At 41.6% G+C, this 19359-nt stretch overlaps 2 protein-coding genes across 2 annotated transcripts; one reads left to right on the top strand and one right to left on the bottom strand.

The window, feature by feature from the left end:
• Positions 1 to 11219: 11219 nt before the first annotated feature.
• On the top strand, positions 11220 to 15856 carry LOC143549432 (protein SUPPRESSOR OF K(+) TRANSPORT GROWTH DEFECT 1-like). Its single transcript, XM_077040330.1, has 8 exons — positions 11220 to 11583; positions 12315 to 12420; positions 13355 to 13553; positions 14521 to 14589; positions 14683 to 14757; positions 15283 to 15381; positions 15465 to 15620; positions 15731 to 15856. Exons 1-8 carry the CDS (start codon positions 11235 to 11237, stop codon positions 15854 to 15856), a joined length of 1179 nt encoding a protein of 392 aa, XP_076896445.1. The 5' UTR covers positions 11220 to 11234.
• A 530-nt stretch (positions 15857 to 16386) lies between these two features.
• LOC143549431 (pentatricopeptide repeat-containing protein At2g27610-like) lies at positions 16387 to 19359 on the bottom strand. The gene has a single exon (XM_077040329.1). The coding sequence runs from the start codon at positions 19290 to 19292 to the stop codon at positions 16680 to 16682; it is 2613 nt and encodes an 870-aa protein (XP_076896444.1). The 5' UTR covers positions 19293 to 19359; the 3' UTR covers positions 16387 to 16679.

The following is a 19359-nucleotide window of genomic DNA, read 5'->3' as shown; positions in this document are numbered from 1 at the left end:
TTGAACAATCTTTTCCGAGGTTTCGAGTACCAGTTCCGGACCAGTGATTTGGCTATCACCCACCTCTGCCCAGCAGAGTGGTGATCGACACTTCCGTCCGTACAGCGCTTCAAACGGCGCTACCTTAATACTTGCGTGGTAGCTGTTATTATACGAAAACTCTACCAAGGGTAAGTGGGGTTCCCAACTTTTTCCGAAATCTAAGACGCATGCACGCAACATATCCTCCAGGGTCTGGATAGTCCGTTCACTTTGCCCATCCGTCTGAGGATGGTATGCGGTACTCATATCAAGACGTGTGCCCAGTGCGCTTTGCAGCGACTTCCAAAAGTGTGAGGTAAAACGAGAATCTCGATCGGAAATGATCGAGACAGGCACTCCGTGTCTCGACACTACTTCCTTCATGTAGACACGAGTCAGTCTTTCCATTTTGTCTGTTTCTTTAATTGCTAAGAAGTGTGCCGATTTAGTCAATCGGTCAACGATCACCCAGATGGTATCGCATCCCGTCGGTGTCTTAGGCAAACCCGTAATAAAGTCCATTGAGATTTGTTCCCATTTCCACATTGGGAGTTCCGGTTGTTGCAGTAGACCAGATGGTTTCTGGTATTCTATATTGACTCTGGCACAAGTCAAGCATTTGCTCACGTAGGTGGCAATGTCGGCTTTCATGTTCGGCCACCAGTAAAGTTCCTTTAAATCATGATACATTTTATCTGAGCCAGGGTGGATAGAATATCGGGACTTGTGAGCTTCGTCCATCACTAGAGTTCTCAACTCTCCGTATCGTGGAACCCAAATCCGGTTCTCAAAATATCGGTCCCCGTCCGATCTGGTTTCAAGTTGCTTGCTCATGCCCCGCATGAATTCCGATGGAAGATTATCATCTTTCAAAGCTTCCAGTTGCGCATCGCGAATCTGATCGGGTAAGCTGGCATGAATCGTGAGTTGCAATGCTCTCACTCGTCTGGGTTTATCTGTTTCTTTCCTGCTGAGGGCGTCGGCCACCACATTGGCCTTGCCAGGGTGGTACTTGATGGCACAATCATAATCTTTAAGCAGCTCGACCCAACGACGCTGTCGCATGTTCAGCTCTTTCTGATCGTAGATATGTTGGAGACTCTTGTGGTCGGTGTAAATGGTAAACTTGGTACCGTACAAGTAATGCCTCCATATCTTTAGAGCAAACACTACAGCTCCGAGTTCCAAATCGTGGGTCGTATAGTTCTTCTCGTGAACCCGTAGTTGTCGAGAGGCGTAGGCTATAACCTTCTCGAGTTGCATCTGCACACAACCGAGACCTTGTATAGATGCGTCACAGTGTACCTCAAAATTCTCCGTTCCCTCGGGGAGGGCTAAAATAGGGGCGCTACAAAGCTTGGTTTTCAACAGTTGAAAAGCGGATTCTTGCGCGTCACCCCAATTGTACTTAGTGCCCTTGTGGGTCAAAGCGGTGAGGGGTTGAGCAATTTTTGAAAATCCCTCGATGAAACGCCGGTAGTAGCCGGCCAGTCCTAGGAATTGTCGCACCTCAGTCGGAGTCTTAGGTGCTTCCCAGTTTTTGATGGCCTCTACCTTACCGGGATCGACATGGACACCATTCTCGTTGATTACATGTCCTAAAAAGTGAACTTCGCGAAGCCAAAATTCACATTTCGAGAGTTTAGCATACAATTGTTCCTTCTTCAGTAGTTCCAGAATTATCCTTAAGTGCTCTTCGTGGTCAGTCTCGTTCTTGGAGTAGACGAGAATATCATCAATGAAAAACAATCACAAACTTGTCGAGGTACGCCTTGCATACTCGATTCATGAGATCCATAAATACGGCTGGCGCGTTGGTTAGGCCAAAAGGCATAACCGAAAACTCGTAGTGACCATACCGTGTTCTGAAAGCCGTCTTTGAAACATCTTCTTCGCGCACTCTCAGCTGGTGGTAACCGGATCGTAGATCGATCTTCGAGTAGTAACTCGATCCCTGAAGCTGGTCAAACAAATCATCAATTCGGGGTAAAGGATAACGGTTCTTGACCGTCATCTTGTTCAACTCCCGGTAGTCGATGCACATTCGGAAAGTCCCGTCTTTCTTTCGGACAAACAAAACAGGGGCTCCCCATGGCGATGAGCTAGGTCGGATAAAACCCTTATCCAACAAATCTTGCAACTGAGTGGACAACTCCTGAAGTTCCGCCGGTGCGAGTCGATACGGGGCTCGTGCTATGGGTGCTGCACCGGGTGTCAACTCGATTTGGAATTCGACTTGACGAATAGGAGGGAGTCCGGGCAAATCCTCCGGGAAAACTTCCGGAAAGTCTCGCACAACCGGTATGTCTTCAATTCGTTTCTCCTCCGCGGGTTTCTCAACAATCTGCGCCAAAATTGCCGGATGACCCTTTCGTAGATACTTCTGTGCTTTCATAAGGGTGATGATGCTGTTGGTCATGCCGCTTCTCTCGCCTCGGACCGAAATGATCTCGCCGGAAGGGGTGGTAATATGGACTATCTTATCATGGCATATAATCTCCGCTCGGTTCTCGGATAACCAGTCCATGCCGACAACGACATCGAAACTACTAAGCGTAAAAGGAATAAGGTCGATGTCAAAGACATGACCTGACAGTTTCAACTTACATCCCGCAAGTATATGAGTTGTTATTACAGTTTTACCGTTAGCTAATTCAACAGGAAACTTAGCGTCTAACGGGGTTGGAGTAAGGTTTAAAAGTTGGCTAAAGGCCTTTGACACAAAACTCCTATCAGCTCCAGTGTCAAACAAAACAGAAGCAAAACAATCGTTTACAGGGAACTTACCAGACACCACATGCGGATCTCTGCGGGCTTGACCCGATCCAATCACAAACGCTCTTCCTTTGCCATTTCCTCCACCGTTACTGCCACTTCCATTGCCCCCATTGTTGTCATTATGTTTCAGCTTGGGGCAATCCTTCCGGAAATGACCTTCCTGTCCACATTCAAAACATCCCTTAGTCTTCATCGGTGGCTTAGGAGCACCCTTCGCCGCAAGGTCTCCTCTACATTCCTTCGCTTGGTGACCTATCTTTCCGCATCTTTGACACTTGACACGGTCACACTGACCAACATGATGAAAGTTGCACCTGTTGCACTTTGGATATTTCCCAACATATCCGCTCGAAACCTGCCCGCTACCGTTGTTGTTGTTGTTGTGATTCTGAGTGTTGAAACTCCGAGTAAATTCGGGCTTACGGTAGTGGTGTTGCGGTGGGAGGTTTGAGGATGAAGATCTGGTGTTGTCAAACTTTCTCTTCCCGCTGTTCGGGTTGCTGTTGTTGTTACTGTTGCTGACGTGGTCATTACTCGGGTTGTCACGGGCTTTAACAGTCGAACCCCTCGGTGGTAACGCACCCTGGGTCACAGCCTGATCCGTCAGTTTGTGAGCCAAACGGATCGCTTGTTGGATCGTGGCTGGTCTGGAAGACGTCACCATACCCTGAATCTGTGGTGCTAACCCATCAATGTACATCTCTATTCTCTTGCTCGGCGGATCCACCATCCGCGGACACATCACTGCCAACTCGTGCGAACGAGTAGTGTAGGCTTCAATCTCTGAACCCACCATTTTCAACGACCAAAACTCCGACTCTAACTTCGAAATTTCTTCCCTCGGACAGTACTCCTCTCGCATCATGTTTTTGAACTCCTCCCAGTTCATCGCGTTAGCCAGTTCCAATCCAAGGATCTGGACGTTCGAATTCCACCAAGTGAGGGCGGAATCCTCAAGTGTCCCAGCAGCGAATTTGACCCTACTGGCAGGGGGACAATTACACATCTCAAAGGCCGACTCGGCCTTCTCAGCCTAACGCAGGAAGCCTATAGCTCCCTCAGTGCCCTTAAACGTACTGGGCTTGCAGTCTAAGTAGTTCTTGAAGGTACATGTTCCATTCGGACCTCCTGTTTGATTTTGAACGTGTGCAGCTAAAGCGGCAGCAACATGGTCATTCAGCAGGGTTTGGAGTTCAGCTGCAGTCATGCTGATGTTACCACGTCCTCGTCCAGCGTTTCTTCCGGCCATTTCCTAGAATCATAGAAAAATAATAGTTCGGATGGAGACAACCCCTCCATCTAAGTGTCATCATCACTAAATGTCGTCATCTGAGGACACCTCTGAATGTGCCTCCTCCTCAGCCGGTTCCTCCTCCGGTTCTTCTTCGGGTTCCTCCTCGGGATCTTCCTCGGGATCCTCCTCGGGATCTTCCTCGGGATCCTCCTCAGGCTCCTCTTCGGGATCTTCTTCAGGTTCTACATCAGGCTCTGCCTCGGGCTCTGCCTCAGGTTCTGCTACGTTCTGGGCAAGTTGCATTTGTAGGATATCGCAACGTTCTAATGCTATTTCGGTTCGGGTCCTTGCTTCTTGGAGTTGCTCTTGCAAGTCTATCATCTCGGCTTGTATCTTCATCATAACCTTGGTTTGTTGCTCACTAGTCTCTTGCATTTCTTTCATTGCCGCTGCCATGCGGGCAATCTCCTCCTGAGTCTCGGTTCCATCTTTAAACAGTCTGGCAACATTTTCTCTAGTGTAGCGCATGTAACCCACATCACGCTCCAAACAAGAAACGACAGCTGCGAGAACTCGCTCTACAGGTTCGGTTATAGGTGGTAGAGTGTTAGGGTAAGCAGGGTGGTTCGGGTGAGGCAATGGGGGAACTTGTTCACGGTAGACCATACGTCTGATCATGTTGGGGTACCATTCCCAGCTAACGTCGTTGTCATACAAGCCTCCGGATAGGCGGTACCTCTTCGGTGCAGGAGCTTCGAGTTCCGGGACTACGCGGGGTGGCGAGGCAGTAGGTAACTGCGGTTCCTTCCCGTGAGCATGCGTCATTGAATCGGATGATGATGAGGGTGGCGTCGACATTTCTACAGGTAGGCCGGGTATATGCGCGCGTATGAGTAAAGGAGGTAAAGAAATAAGATTTCAAGACTACACAAACCTATGCAGTGCGTATCATTATAACTAATGGGTCGTCGCGGTTATAGTCTAGTATGCATGCAGTTTCTAGTTCGCTATAACCAATGGCTCTGATACCAATCTGTCACACCCTCAAAATCCACTAACGGAGTTTTACCGTCAGAGGGTGTGAACTGGCAGGATCGGAATCATTAGTTATAACCAAACCAAAGAAAACGTTTAAATGAAAAATAAGTGCGGAAGCGTAAAACCTTAATTCAAAAGTTGCGTCACGCAGGACGACTTAAAACCAAATGTAAATGTTAAAATTAAGTTTGCAGAGTAAGATGTTTAACAATTAATGCATGCTCCTAAACCGCGCGCCCGCCTCGGCTACCTGAGAATAACATACTAAAAGGGGTCAACACGAGGTTGGTGAGTTCACAAGTTATATAAGACAAATCGTTTAGCGTTTGAGTTCAGCGTTTTCGTTAAGTGTTTTGCGTAACCACGTTACGGCGTTTAAAAGTTTTGCGTAACCACGTTACGGCGTTTAAAAGTTTTGCGTAACCACGTTACGGCGTTTAAGTGTGTAACCACGTTACAGCGTTTAAGTGTGTAACCACGTTACAGCGTTTAAGTGTGTAACCACGTTACAGCGTTTAAGTGTGTAACCACGTTACAGCGTTTAAGTGTGTAACCACGTTACAGCGTTTAAGTGTTACCAGATAATGTTATGTCAAATTATATATCGATAGGTAGCTAATCTATACAACAAGTATTACTAAGTGGTTCGAGACCGAAGCTGACTGTTTATCAAGTGCCCGTCACCAGGTCAACCCAGACCATGGTAAGTGTTAGCCAAAAATTACACCCACTCAACCTCCAGTTGAGCTTAGCGTCGGGTGGGGTTTGTCAAACCCAGTAGTACTACTCAACAGTGACTCGCTATTCCAAATATTAACCGGTTCGATGCGTGGGACTTCAAGGGTTACGTGCCGCTTAGCCTCTACAAGTGATATATATAATTTATAACAAAATCTTAAATATGTGTTTATCTCAAAAATGCGTTTATCGGAGTATGTTATCTCCCCCAAGTGAAAAACGTTTGAAAACAGTTCAAAGAGCGGGGTAAGTGAACTCACTGTTTGCGAAGAATATTCCAAATTAGATCACCGAGTGATGCGCGTCGTAGAAAACTCTCTAGCGTTCTAAAATAACAAAGAGATTTTCTAAGTATCGGAACGTTTAACGAGTCTCTAGACTCGGCACATAATACCTATGCACGTATCATGTTTCGTGTTTCGTTTGTGAACCGTGTGTGATTTAAACAAGTACAATTGTGATACGATACACGAGTGAGCAATTACTTTCGTGTCATGTATTAATAACATACTTACAAGCAATTATTCCCGTAAGGGCATTTTGGTCAACAAACAAAGACTAACTAACTATTATTCCCCATAAGGGCAATTTGGTCAATTCATGGCAATCAACTAGCAATTATTCCCCGCAAGGGTATTTTGGTCAAAATACCACAATTATATAAAAACTATCATATTTCATGCATTCCTATACAACTCAGCAGCTAGTTTCATTGTGACAGAATTTCTACTTGAAAGATTGTACTATTTCACCGATCATATCATCTCAATTAATTCACCAAAAATCACCACTGAAACATACATGTCTTAGGTTTCCAGAACATATTTTATATTATTTTTATTCCATATAGATTTCTCATAATGATCAAAACACTACAGTAAACTCATATCAGTCAGATTCATGCACAACAGAATGTTATTTGCAATTCCCGGTAAACGAAAAATCCAATAAATGCAAGACCACTTGGGTTTGGTTCCTAACTCAGTGAGTCAACTTCCAGAAGTGGAACCAACCCAATTGGCCTCGTAGTTCATGAGATATAGAATTTACAATATAACCTAACAGCAGGTCTAACAGCTCAGCTTTGCATCACGTTTTTGTAAAATCATAAAAGTATACTTCCACTTATCCAAAAATTACGAATTTATACTTTATAGAAACTAGACTCAACCTAGTTTACTGCAGTACTCACAATCTCAATCAATTTTTCACGTTTACACTTCGTTACAGTCAGTTAAACATCGTATATATATTCTGTCCAGAATCTGTTCACATCAAAACTCAACATCATAACAATCTATGAACTATCATGCATCCATATAACCCTCTAGACACCATAACTACTATCCATGCATATAAATCACACCATACATACAAGATTAGGGTTTGTGTTTTAATTCAAATCAAGAACAACAATCAATCATGCAACAACATCAATCTAGTTATCAATCTATTATCCAACTAACAACTATCATATTGATCACATACATACATATAATCGGCTGAGTTAGGGTTTACATACAACCCATTAAACATCAAAATTACACAACAAGGAGGTAAGAGATGATCAAGTATACCTTCCTAGCACCTAGTTCTTGGATTAATCTCTTGATTGATGTGTGTGTGTGTGATGAAGGTGGACGGCAGCCGTGGATCAAGAGAGGGAGAGAGAGCCGATTTAGGGTTGTAGGTTAATAATAAGTTAGGGTTTGTTTATTAGTGATGTATTTATAATAATACAAGTTACACTCTAGTCCCTCTTCTTTCCAAGTGTTGTTTTTCTAGAACATTCCATCATACTTGCCCAATAAGTTAACATGACCATAGTTTTATCACATAGCACATAATCCTAACACATAATAATCACATAATTATTGTTTTTACGTTTATCGTTTATTTATCAATCGTTTGCGTCAACTCGTTTGCGTTTCGGTGCAAATCCCGAAAGACTACACATGTAGTAAGTGTTACGCGTCATTTAAACCCTAGTTTAAATGTAATGAAGTGTACGTTATAGATTCAACGATCTTAAAGTTTGAATTGACGGAGTTGAGTTAACGGAGTTAACCTGAAATTGACGATTGTCACAAAGATCTTCGCTAATATTACCCAGACTTAGCTTCTTTAAGTTGAAGCGAGTGATGAAGTCTGGCAAAGATTCATCTTCCTCTCGAATGCATTTGAGGATTGTCCATTGCTCTTCGGTATACTTTCTTTGTTGGCTGAAGTGTTGGCTAAATTTTTGCTGGAAGTCTTCCCAATCGTAGATGTGGTGGACCGGTAGACGATCGAACCACGCTCTAGCTGCCCAACAAGCGTCATTTGGAACATGTAACACCACGTAGGTTCCGTCCAACTACTGACGGTTGCCCCCGCTATGAACCTGTTCAAATGATCGTCTGGATCAGATATACCATCGTAAGTGCCGATGTTGGACATCTGTTTGGCACTTTTCGGGACGATTGCTTCCGCAATGTCCCTTGCAAATTTGGACGTTCCCGCCTTTGCAGCAGTTGGTGTAAATGTTTTGGAGAAGTCACGCGGGTTTCCACCTGCGTTTTTTGGTTTGAAGGTTTCTCCAAAACGCCTTATCGGTTGGGAGTCCGTTTCCTTACGCTTCCCTTTCGCCCTATGACGAGGGTTTGCGTCACTATCGGATTCCTCCGAATCATTGTCCCAGTACTCTCCGAATTCCTCAGGCTGTTGGAGTGAACGTAAGCGTTCATCCAACTCGGCTTGGAATTCTTTTTGACGTGCTTCCGCCCACGCTTTAACTTCATCGAGTGTTTGGCGGGGGAGCCTCGTTCGTTGTCTCTCTAACTGGGTATCGGTGAATCCCAGTGAGCGATTATTTACTGCACTTGCCCCAGCTTGGGTAACTGGGGTAGTGTTCGCAAAATTTACTGCACTTGCCCCGGCTTGGGTAACCGGGGTAGTGTTCGTAAAAACTGTGTAGTCGCCGGTATTCCCCTGAGTAGCTGGGGTTGTGGTTACCGGAGTTTCTTTAACCATCTTTCCAGAAGTTTGAAAAAACTGAAAAGAAATGAAGTTCTAGCTTTTATGCACGGATGGCGCCAATGAAGAAACACTAATCGACCCCGGGCAGATTACGGATAATCTGGGGGTTAAATAGATGTTTCCCACGAGGGGTTAGATCCGGCAAAGATGGTTCTTCTAATAACCTGCAAAACAGACACCGTGAGCTCGTTACTGAGAAGGGGGGGGGTACCTCCTTGTGACCACCCTCCGGCGTGAGAATCAGACTAGATTGCTCTTGAATATAAGTGTATATTAAGAGATAGCTAGAGCAGATATCAGGTATAAGATGTAAGATACAAGATAAGATGAGATGATCATACCATTTGGGGTATTTATAGCCGAAGGTAGGTTTCCAAGAGGGTATAGCCGGCTGAATAGTATTCCTGTTCTACCAACTGTGGCCTACGCACATGCCATGCTGGCAGTTGGTGGGTAGGCAGTGGCTGATAATGACCAGGCCTGCTGTGTACTATTCCTTTTCCACCAACTGCAGGCTATGCACGTGGTATGACAGGAGTTGGTGAGTAGGTAGCGGCTAATAGTGACATACAGTACAAGAGCATGCTGCTCGCCATACTGTTGTCAATGGGCTGTCGTATCTCTGGTCAGATCTTTTGCCCATACCTCGTCAGGTACAGTACAAAAGATCTTCCAGTATCGTACGGACTGGCTCATTTGGGCGGGAGTATTCCCTCTCCCGCCTTTGTGCGGGATTGTTCCCGGCTTTGCTCATTCCTTCAGGTGACTACTGAATTATTGAGAGCTAAGTGCCTTGTGCGTGTAGCCTTGCTGCGCGGGTGGCCTTCCCTGATGGCTTGTATCCGCAGCTGCGGGAACAGGCAGAGTACTTCACCATTGGGAGGCATTTCCTGCGGGAACAGCTTGCGTACTGCGCGTAAGGACGTCACGTCTCTGAGCATGGTGGGTCCTGCGGATCCAGTTGGTTTCTGCGCAGACGTCTCTCTTCAAGGTGAGTCCTGTGGGTCCAACTGGGCTCTGCTGGGACCTACCTCTTCACACACATAGGTAGAGAATATTGAGTTGAAAAAGAACATTAAATGATCGAACTTGTGGCATGAAAAAGTCAACGCATAAAAAGTCGTCGCTTCAAGGAAATGATGAATCATGAACGTATAAAATATTAGTCCCCATGCTTAAATTCAAGACATCTTAATTTGATTAATCTAAGTGTTGTTTGCACTATGAAAAAGTCTCTAAAGTTATTGAAACAATCATTAAGTTCTTTGAGTACTTGCGTTGTGGGCCCTGATGCGAGGCGTGGACCGAAGAATGGAGATGGGAAGGTTCCGGTTGTGGAATTGAAGAACGGAATAGACAGGGTGGATACCGAGCCAAAATTGAAGAATGGAGGGGATAAGGAGGATGCTGAGACAAAAATAAAAAACGGGGAAGCCAACAGGGAGGATGTCGAGACAAAATTGAAGAATGGAGAAGGAAACGAAGAGGATCCCGAGACAAAACTGAAGAACGAAGCAGACGGGGTGGATCCCAATACAAAAATGAAGAATAGAGAAGCAGATAAGGAGGATCTCGAGACAAAGCTGAAGAACGGAGAAGCAGATGGGGAGGATCTCGAGACAAAGCTACCAAGTGGGGGAGTTAGGGAGGATCCCCAGACAAAACTAAAGTTCAGAGGAGACAGGGAGAATCTCGAGACAAAACTGAAGGCCGGAGAAAAAGACAGAGAAGATACCGAGACAAAACTAAAGAACGAAGGAGACAAGGAGGATCCCCAGACAAAACTGAAGTACGGAGGACATGGGGAGGATCCCAAGACAAGACTGAAGAATGAAGAACGAGTCAAGGAGAGCCCCCAACGTCCAAATTACTCGTAAGTCACTTCACTTTTATTTTTTCACGTAGAATTATCCCAGATACGTCAAATTCAAATCCCACTCACTCTCATTAAATATGCAAGCTATAAACCATTAGACAAACAATGAATCCAGTTCAAAGGCCTTAAAATCAATATTGGTCGTCGAACCCAGTTGTTGTAAAATCACGACCATTCTTTTTTATCACTAGCGTAAACAACAAAGTAATACTTTTTCAAATCCTTAAGAACATAATGATTTTTTCATTTGTTTTTGTATCCACACCAAAAGTCACTAACGAATCTAGAAGAAAAGTTGAGAGGTGTCACGGGCTTGCTAACACTCAACTTATTTTTGATTCGCCCCAAAAGAAAATTAAAGAATAAAAAAGCAGTTAATACTAATAGGTAAAATAAAAAAAGTTTGAATTTTGGAAGCCATTAATCATACTTTTGATATACAGCAATTTTAAAGAACAAGCGATCGAGTACGTAAAACAAGCTGTGCAAGAAGACAACGTAGGTAATTACGCTAAAGCGTTCCCCTTATACATGAACGCGTTGGAATACTTCAATTCTCACTTAAAGTACGAAAGAAACCCAAAGATTCGAGAAGCAATCACGCAAAAGTTCACTGAGTACTTGCGTCGTGCTGAGGAAATTAGAGCTGTCCTTGATGAGGGCATTGTTGTCCCCGCTGCTAGTGGCAGTTATGCAAGGGTGGCTGCACGTTCGAAGGCAAAACCGAAGGATGGAGAAGGAGATTTCGAGGGATTGCACTATGCGATTGTTCAGGAGAAACCGAATGTGAAGTGGAGTGATGTTGCTGAACTCGAGAGTGCTAAACAAGCTTTACAGGAAGCGCATATTATGCCCGTTCGATTTCCTCATTTCTTCATTGGTAATTAGTAAGCTTGGCCACATCATATTTTGTTCATAATCAACAAGTGTTAGCTTAGTCATTTGATTTTTTGATATCTGCACTTGTTCAACTTATATATCATTTATATTTGAGAAAATCACCAAAATGAACATTTTACCGGCTAAAAAATTAAACTTTGAGTTTACGTTTTACAAAAATAAACATTTCCTTTTCGAGACAATAAACAAAATGTCTATTTGATCAACCAATTTTCACAATGTACGTCTACTCTAAAACTCACTTACACGGGATTTTTTAAGTTTTAACCATCCAAATTCGCCACTCGTCATAAAACCCTTAGGTCACTAGTTTTTTTTTTTTCGAAGCCAACGGGATTATTTAGGCGCCCGACGAGGTTATTTCGGCGTCCTACCATGTTTATTTTGGTTTCCAACAGAATATTTTTTGACGAGTGGCAGAATTTGATTGGTTAAAATTCCTGAGTACTGATTAAAAAATTAGTGACCGGTCATCGGTCAACGAATTTTAAGGTACACATTAAGACATTTTGTCAACATTGACTGGTCAAAGCGTTATTTTGGTCATTTTTCTTTCTATTTTGCCTTTCCAACAATAAGCCAAGGAATTAAAAACAAAATTCTTTAAAGTTCAATGAAACATTAGACATTTAAAAGAGAATTTACTCAACTTATAAATATTCATCATCTTAATTTGTTTAGCTGATAAATTGTTTCCATGCACTCATGCAGGCAAAAGGCAGCCCTGGAGAACTTTTCTTTTGTATGGTCCTCCGGGTGCCGGAAAATCGTACTTGGCAAAAGCTGTTGCTACTGAAGCATACTCTACATTTTTCAGGTGTAAAATTTGTAATCACAGCGTGCGCGTACACACACATATATATAGGGTAAGGATACTAAGAGAACCATTTGATTGAGAACTTTGAGAATCATTTTAGACCAATAAAAAAACCTCTAAAAAAATATTTAAAAAAATTATAAAACAAAACAAAAACAAAAATTGTTAAAAATAAAAAAACCAAAGTTCTTATATTTCATTTCGGTTTTATAAGAAAAAAACTTCGTATTATACACATATGTATAATTTTATTTAATCTCTAGTTACGTAATGCACACATATTTACATTATCATTTAACTTAAATTATGTGTATAAAAAAACATGTATGTACATATTATACATATATGTATAATTTAGCTAAACCGAAATGTTTTTGGATTTTTTTTATGAAACCGGGATGATAAATAAGAATTTTGTTTTTTGTTTTGTTTTTTACTTTTTTCATATTTGCGTTTTTTATTTGTTTTATGATTTTTTTATTTTTGAGTTTTTTTGTGATCCAAAATAGTTCTCAAAAAAGTTAAAAACTGTTAGGAACTCTAAACAACCAAACATTTTTTAAAATTTTTTATATACTAACATTATTTAAGAGTAGTTTTATCATATTTTATATAAAAAAATTTGATTACATATATAAATAACAAGTTTACATATGTGTAAAATTTATGTACTAACAAATTTACATAGGTGTAAAACAAAACATAGATATGTATAAAAACTAATTTTCAAAACTGTAATCGTAAAAATAGATATAAAAAAATGATAAAGCTACACTCAACTAACATTAACATACAAAATTTTTTATAAAAAACGTTAGTTTTCAAGGGTTCTTTCAAGTTCTTAAATAATTTAAGGGTTCTGTAACGATACTCATCCTATATATATATGTATGTATGTATGTATTCATTAGCTTGGCCTATTGCTTTTGTGCAGTGTTTCTTCATCAGATATTGTTTCAACTAGGGGGCACGAAAGTGACAAACTTGTTTCAAATCTTTTTCGAATGGCTCGCGAAAGTAAGCCGTCAGTCATCTTCATTGATGAGATTGAATGTTTAAGTGCCCCGCGAGGCGAAAGCAATGGAGTTGAAGCTGCAAGATGCGTCATAACTGGAATTCTTAGTCAGATGAAGGTAACTACCGTTGGCCAACGCCTCAACTCGTATTTTCCAGTAAAAAAAACATTTTGACTTTTATACATGTTTAATCAAGTGTTTAAAGACATGTATGCGACATATAACGTCATTGATGAACTAGTCACATTAATATAATTAGTCATTATCAAACCATTAACGTTGATTAAAGTTTAAATTATTGTTTTCCCACGCTTCACCGTCTTATAATAACGGATTCGTTTATTAATTATTTGAGCAATATAAGGAGACATTTGTAAAGTGTAGTTTTTGTTCATATTAATACAGAAAATTATAAGGTCTTGGTTATCCACAAATCCGCAGTTTCTATTGTTAATTTGTAAAGGGATTTATACGTTGAAACCGGGGTGTTGGTAGTTATCGAACGTCGGTAAAGCCCGAACGTTATATCATTCAGTTAGTGTCGTTTACGTTCATTACAGTATAGACACCATTAGTAAAACCTTAGCGTCCAAAAAAAAATATTCGTCTAATTAACATATAAAAAAATAAATTATTTAAAACGACGTTTTTTTGGTCGGTAAAACCGAACGGTGGTAAAACACAAGCATTGTCGTACCTGGGCATTGAGAGGTAACTGGACACGAATTCGGTCGATTTCAGCTACATTTGTCACGGTACCGGAGATAAATTTGGTGGACTAGTGGGGTGGTGTGTCTAGCGTCGCTCGGTAAACTCGGGCGTTGGTAAAACCAAGCGTTGTCGGTCGTAGGCGTTGAGACGTAGAGAATATGCAAATTCAGTTGTTTTCCGTCACGTTCGTTATGATATAGGAATTAAAAAAACAAAAGAAATTTTTTTTCATTCGGTCAACTTCCGTTATTTCGTTATGGTACCTTAACGAAAAAAATGATATGGACAAGTTAGGTGCCGGAAGTGGCCCAACGACGGCTTAGCGGCACAAAATATATATTAGATAATAGATAATACCAACTCTATTTTTCAGGCTGCAGGTACCCATGATGGTAAGGTTCTTGTACTTGCAGCCCCACATACACCATACTCTATTGATCAGGTTTTCAGAAGAAATTATAATCTTTTTAAGTAACATTTAGTAAATTGGTTACTCATTGATGATCCATATTTCAAAACATGATGGTCCTTGCAGGATATCCGAAGACGATTTGATAAATGTATATACATTCCACTTCTGGATTCAAATGCTCGCAAGCACATATTCAAAGTGAGATCTTTCCTGCACAAATATACTCATTTAACCTTAACAAATGAAAAAAAAAAGTAGAGTAAACTGCGGTTTGTCCAAATCTGCAGTTTTAGTCCAAGTGGTTTCATTCCACTTGCAATTAAACCCGATCCCACTAACACCGTTAAGTCTGGTCCTTAAACCCATCAACGTGCCCCTCATGTCAGGGTCAGCTTTGTCCTCCCCCCCCCCCCCCAAATACACCCCAACCCTCCCGTGAAGAGGGCTTGCGAATTAGGGTTGGGGTTTATTTGGGGAGAAAAAGGACAAAACTGCCCCTGACATGAGGGGCACGTTGATGGGTTTAAGGACCATACTTAACAGTGTTAGTGGGATCGGGGATAATTGCAAGTGAAATGAAACCACATGGACGGAAATCGCAAATTTAAAACTATTGGACTAAAACCGTAAATTTGGACAAACCGCGGTTTACTCAAAAAAGTAAATAAAAAGATGTTCAAGTTGTATAATATGTGGTTTGTTATGATATGATTTGGCATACAGGTGCATTTAGGAGATACTCCAAATAACCTGACCGAAAGCGAATTTGAAAGTTTGGCTCGTAAAACCGAAGGATTTTCTGGTTCGGATATTGATGTTTGTGAAAGTTGCATACTCTACATGAAATCATCACTTTATGTGCAATTGTTAACCTTAATGTTGATTTTTTTTAATTTTTTTTGTAGGTGAAGGATGTTTTATTTGAACCTATACGTAAAACCCAAGATGCTATGTTCTTTGTTAAGACGAATGAGGGTTTGTGGGTCCCGTGTGGGCCCAAAGAACCCGGTGCGGTTCAGACAACAATGCAGGAGCTGGCTGCACAAGGCCTGGCTGAAAAGGTACTAATAATACAGATTAGTAAGTAAAAGTGATATAATCTTTATGTTATTAGATAATGTATAAGATATAAACAAAGATGTTTATGACATTGATTAACTTAATAATACAGATTAGTCCATCGCCGATTACACGAACCGATTTTGACAAGGTTTTGGCAAGGCAGAAGCCAACTGTAAGTAAAAGTGACATTGAGGTTCATGAGAGGTTTACAAAGGAGTTTGGAGAAGAAGGTTAATCAAATGAATGTATCAATTTTATACCCTTTAAATCATGTAATAAAGTTAACCCTCAAAACTTGAACTTGATAACATGAACACTAATATAACTTGTATTGGTCTTATTAATGCTTTATTACTGTGGCTCGACAACTGCGACAATCTTTGTTCTCATCTGCCATCGTTACCATCGACAAACATAATTGTTTTGTTAACCAAATGCATCAAACTGCGGTTTTCTTCCTTGTGGTTTGTTCAAATTTGCCAGTTCAGCCCAAAAGTTTAAAATTTGTTATTTTCGTCCCTAAAGTTTCATTTACGTTGCAATTTTCGTCCATAAGTTTTCGTTTTCATTGCGGTTTTCGTCCTCGCGATTTGTTAAAATTTGCTATTTCAGTCCAAAATATGTTAATGAAAATGAAACCTCAGGGACGAAAAATAGCAAATTTGAAACTTTTGGATTGAACTGGCTAATTTGAATAAACCACTAAGACGATAACCGCAGTTCACTCTTTGAGAAATATAATGTCGTTCACAAGCCGCGGCCAACACAAAAATTCAAAATGGGACAACAAGTGAGAAATCAGAAAATGTTTATTTCACCTGATCTACCAAATAATTAAAATAAATTATAACCAAAATAGTGACTGCATACTGCATACGGAAAAATTTGGGTCTGTTTAGCCAGACCGCCATAAGCTGAATAGCAACAATATCCTGTCCGCTGGCTGCTGCAGGGTTTTACTCACGGCCCGACCCTGTAACTCCAGACGGGTTGGAACTCGCCTCTTTCGAGTTGCCTCTTTCAGGCCCGCATCTCAGTTTTCTTCATCTGCATACTGATCACCAATATTCGCCACAAGAACATACACCGTCTTTAAAATGATGAAACCGATTCGAATCCCGAACGATTATCTCCCGCTCTTCAATCCTAGAAATCAACTTAAACACGGTATGACAATCACCGCAAACCCTAAGGTTCTTCTCAATCTGCAACAAAGTCCCACGAGGCGTCGCGATCAACCCAAACGCAACCGCTAATCTCTCACTATGACGGAAAAGTATATCCTCCTTATGCTCATCTTCAACATCCTGAAGAACATAACTAACATCTGGCAAATAACCCGTGTCCCTTAACCGTAAACGTAACTCTATCAACTTAATATAAATACGATCAGACGAAGCATGTGAAGTATCGCCTGCAACGAATGAGTGAATCTTGTTCTTGATTTCAATCCAACTGCAACCAGCTTCTTTCTTCACATTCCTCTCATCCATCAACCTCCTAACTTTCGACCGCTCTCGCCAATCGCCAGCTGTCGCGTATAGATTCGATAACAACACGTAAGCAGCCGAATCTTCCGGCTTTAACGACATAAGTTTCTCCCCAGCTAATCTTCCTATTTCCAAATTCTTATGCACACGACACGCAGCCAAAAGTGACCGCCAGATCATCGCGCCAGCTGGCAACGGCATGTCGTTTATAAAAGCCAAGGCTTTTTCGAGTAATCCCGCTCGACTGTACATATCAACCATACACGAGTAATGTTCTGGTGTTGGGTCAATCTTTAAATCATTCACCATCATGTTAAAGTATCTTTCACCTTCATTGACCAAACCCGCGTGCGTACACGCAGTAATCACTCCAATAAACGTTATCCCGTCCATTTCCAGCTTTTCCAATCGCATTCTTTCGAATACTTCAAGAGCTTTTTCGCCATACCCGTGTTGCCCGTATCCCGATATCATCGAATTCCACGACACCAAATCTCGTTCGGTTTGTCTCTCGAAAACCTTTTTCGCACTCTCGATGTTACCTCGTTTCGCATACATTGTCACAAGAGCACTACTTACACATAACGTGTTATTATAGTTTTCCTTAATCGCCCCTGCGTGGAACTGCTTCCCGTGCCCGACTGCCGCCATTCGACCAGCACACGCGTTTAAAATACTCGAGAACGTATACTCGTTCGGTCTCACACCGTCACTCGCCAGCTGGCGAAACACTCGTACCGCCCCGTCAGCATCTCCTAACTGTGCGTATCCTGCAATTATAGCCGACCATGTAACAATATCTTTTTCCTCCACGCGTTCAAAAACTTTTATCGCGTCGTTATTATTTCCTATTTTCATATAAGTATCCAAAAGCGCGGTACCAACCGAAGTTGATGTTTCGTAATTTGTTTTAACAGATTGTGCGTGCATTTGGTAAACCGATATTAACGGATGAGCAGCAAGAAGCGTAGAATACGTAAATTCATTAGGTTCAACGCCTTCTTTACACATTTGACGATATAAATCCACCGCTTTATTAACATCTCGGTTTTGTATTAATCCACCAATCATCGCGGTCCACGTCACCACATTGTTAACTCCCTTCATGGTATCGAATATCCTCAACATGTCATCCATTTCAGAGCATTTCGTGTACGAAACCATGAGCGCGGTTCTGATATTAGGATACGATTCCGTACCGTTTTTCGACACAAAACCGTGTATTTGTTTTGTGAAAACTATTTCTTTCATGTTAGCACACACTTTCAATATTGTTACGAATACCGGTTGTGTGAGTTTGACTCCAAAAATTCTCATTTTATGAAACAAATCGAGTGAGACTAAATTGTGACCGTTCGTTACCAAACCCGCTATCATCCCGTTCCAAGAAACCGCGTCTCGAACCTCCATACCATCAAACACCGCCTTTGCAGACCGAACCATTCGTGATTTCGAATACATACTAATCAAAGAGTTACACACATACGTCGTAAACTCAAATCCTAACTTAACAACCATACTATGCACCTGCATTCCTTTAACAACCAAACCACCGTCAGCTAACGCTCCAAGAACCGTAGCCAACGTAAACGGGTTCGGCTTGATTCCCTCCACTTGCATCCGCAAGAACAGCTCTACCGCTCGATCATGAAGTCCTCGTAACGAGTACCCGGTAAGCATCGAAGTCCACGACACCACATTTCGGTCAGGCATTTCGTCGAACACCTTCTCCGCAACCCAAACTCCGTCCGTTTTCGTGTACATATCAATCAAAGAAGTCCCCACACTAACCTCCTCAACAAACCCATATTTAATACAATCACAATGTATCATCTTTCCAACTATTTGATCACTTAAGCTTCCACATATCTTTAAAACGCACGAAAAGCTTGCCCCGTTGACCGGTAAACCCAACCGACGGATTCCGATGAAGTGTTTGAGGGCTCGGGTGTTGTTATTGTTTCGGGCATACTCGAAAAGAAGGTGGTTATGGTTAGAACTTATCAAACTGGGTAAATCTGTCTCAGGCATTTCGTCGAACAGGTGGTGTGCATTTTCAAAAACACTGGATTTAAGGTCTGGTTGTGAAGCAAATGACTGTGAATAATGTAACTGATTGTAATAATAATAATAATAATAAGTTTGAAGCTTTCTGAAAGACTTTAGCTTTTGTAAATTCATAGTATTTGTTATGGAATGGATGAATGTTTGAAAATTGTATCATATAGTAAGTCAAAGCGTTGACCAT

This window comes from Bidens hawaiensis, unplaced genomic scaffold (genome assembly GCF_021521415.1).
Source record: "Bidens hawaiensis isolate Kalapana, Puna unplaced genomic scaffold, B.hawaiensis_p1.1 tig00015564_1, whole genome shotgun sequence".
Lineage (NCBI taxonomy): Eukaryota > Viridiplantae > Streptophyta > Magnoliopsida > Asterales > Asteraceae > Bidens > Bidens hawaiensis.
Note: the sequence above shows the minus strand (reverse complement) of the source record. Positions and strands in the feature narration are given on the sequence as shown.

Bases quoted from the DNA above. Each gene is read 5' to 3' on its own strand.
- LOC143549432 (XM_077040330.1), top strand. From the start codon at position 11,235: ATGAACGCGTTGGAATACTTCAATTCTCACTTAAAGTACGAAAGAAAC. The intron at 11,584-12,314 runs GTAATTAGTAAG...GCACTCATGCAG, and splicing joins ATTTCCTCATTTCTTCATTG to GCAAAAGGCAGCCCTGGAGA. The intron at 13,554-14,520 runs GTAACTACCGTT...TCTATTTTTCAG, and splicing joins GAATTCTTAGTCAGATGAAG to GCTGCAGGTACCCATGATGG.
- LOC143549431 (XM_077040329.1), bottom strand. From the start codon at position 19,292: ATGAATTTACAAAAGCTAAAGTCTTTCAGAAAGCTTCAAACTTATTAT.